The following is a 2,350-nucleotide window of genomic DNA, read 5'->3' on the forward strand; positions in this document are numbered from 1 at the left end:
ATATGAAATTTTGGTGAACTTCTAAATTAAGATATATTATTATTTGTTTCCTATAAAACGAGAGAAAAGAATGGGTTTTATAATTATTAAGTTTTCGACGTATGCCTGCTATTCAATTTTCAATATGTGCACTTTCCTGTATAATATGTAAATTTATTTATATACATTTTCTCTTTAATTTTATATATTTTCTCTTGCTATCTGTGTGTATTAACATATAATTAGTTTAACATTATTATTTCAGATCAATATTACACTTGATATTAATGTGTATTATCCTTTCTTTTTTTAGTAATCAAAATGTCGAATCTTACAAAGTTTGAATTCAACGCACTTCATGTCACCGGAAAAAATTATTTGTCATGGATTCTTGATGCTTAAATCCATCTTAGTGCAATGGGCCTCGGTGACACTATAAAAGAGGGAAATAAAACCTCCGAACAAGATAAGGCAAAAGCCATGATATTTCTTCGCCACCACCTTGATGAAGGATTGAAAACTGAATATTTGACTATTAAAGATCCATCAACACTTTGGAAGGATCTCAAAGAAAGACATGACCACCAAAAAATAGTGATACTTCCTAAAGCTCGCTATGATTGTCTATACTTGCGATTGCAAGATTATAAAAGTGTGAGCGAGTATAAATCTGCCATGTTTAAAATTACATCTCAATTGAAATTATGTGGCGAGAATATCACCGATAAAGATATGTTGGAAAAAACTTATTCCAATTTCCATGCCAATAATATGCTCTTGCAGCAACAATATTGTGAACATGGATTCACGAAATATTCTAAGCTGATTTCTGTTTTGCTTCTTGCTGAACAAAATAATGAACTTTTGCTAAAAAATCATCAAGCACGTCCAACTAGCTCAACACCATTCCCTGAAGTGAATGCGGTGACTAATAATGAATATAGAGATAATAAATCATTTGGACGTGGACGTGGGCATTGATATGGATGTGAACGTGGGCATGGGCATGGACGTGCCCGTGGTCATGGTTTTGTGCATGGTAGAGGCTGTAATCAACAAAATCCACCTGTTAGGAATATGTTGTGTATTTGATGATAAGTTAAACAAAACACCTTAGTAGATTTAACTTAATGAATTTTGTAGCACCCGACGGATGATCAATTATAGTCCCGACGGATGATTCAATATAGTCTCGACGGATGACTAATTGATATCCACCGGGTGAGTAGCTTATGTAACAATAACTACTGTAGCACATTTCTGCAAACATCTTTGTATAGATTCTGTAGTAGCTTATAAATCATGTAGACTGCTAGTAGATGTACAGAATAGGTTGATTAAATATAAATATAAGATGTCTTATAATTCTGCATAAATGAAATGGAGTCAAGTGATAAATGGCTACCCCACGGATGATCAACAAAGCTACCCAACGGATGATCAACAAGGCTACCCGATGGATAACAAACATGTACCCTATGGATGATCAATTCAAATATCTGTTGACAGTGACAACACAGTCACATGCGTCGAGTCTTTGCAAAAGGAATGTGGCAGCCTGTTTAGCAGGGTTTTGAGAATAAAGAAGCATTACCATTTCCATGCTATTATGAAGATATTCAAAGATGCTGGAATAGAGTAGTGAAGCAGCATGGAGTTGGACTTGATAGGTTTTGTTTTATTATCTTGTCTTATTACCATGTAAACTTGGTGATATATAAACCAAGTGTAGCTAGTAGAACAAACTAACTAAGCAAACACATTTTTAGCAGAGAAACATTTGTAAGCTGTATTCTGTAGAATTTCTCTGTAGTTTGTTTGTTCACTTGTAAAGCAGCTGTGAGCTATTCAAGCTTCATAGGATTCTCTTGATATATATATATATATATATATATATATCTGGTAGATACATTCAAATCCACCAGAAAGTTTTAAAGACCTGAGTTTTTATTACTTTATGTTTGATTAACTTAACTCTGTATTCCGCACTTTACAAATCAAACAGTTAGATATAAATTGAGTTAGAACCATTTTCATTAATCCCAAAAAGAAGCCAGAATTACATTCAACCCCCTTCTATAATTCTTGTTGTATTGTTAGGGAATAACAATTGGTATCAGAGCAGGCTCTTGAAGTAAAAAGAGTTTAAAGATCACAACAAACATAAAGATGAACAAGAAGGATGTTGAAGTGAAGATTCCATTTCTGGACAAAGACAATTATCACCACTGGAAGGTGAAGATGCACTTACATCTTCTCTCAAGATGAGGCTTTTGTGGATTGCATAGAGAGAGCTCCTCATGTACCAATGAGAGCTGTAACAGGGAATGAACCATCTGTTCCCAAGCCTAGGCATGAATGGTTTGATCCT

At 34.1% G+C, this 2,350-nt stretch overlaps 1 protein-coding gene across 1 annotated transcript; it reads left to right on the top strand.

Annotated features, from left to right (window-relative positions):
- Positions 1-396: 396 nt before the first annotated feature.
- LOC141714602 (uncharacterized) lies at positions 397-960 on the top strand. The gene has a single exon (XM_074518113.1). It carries the CDS (start codon positions 397-399, stop codon positions 958-960), a length of 564 nt encoding a protein of 187 aa, XP_074374214.1.
- Positions 961-2,350: the final 1,390 nt, after the last annotated feature.

The sequence above is a fragment of the Apium graveolens genome, chromosome 3, assembly GCF_009905375.1.
Source record: "Apium graveolens cultivar Ventura chromosome 3, ASM990537v1, whole genome shotgun sequence".
Classification (NCBI taxonomy): Eukaryota; Viridiplantae; Streptophyta; class Magnoliopsida; order Apiales; family Apiaceae; genus Apium; species Apium graveolens.

Bases quoted from the DNA above. Each gene is read 5' to 3' on its own strand.
- LOC141714602 (XM_074518113.1), top strand. From the start codon at position 397: ATGGGCCTCGGTGACACTATAAAAGAGGGAAATAAAACCTCCGAACAA.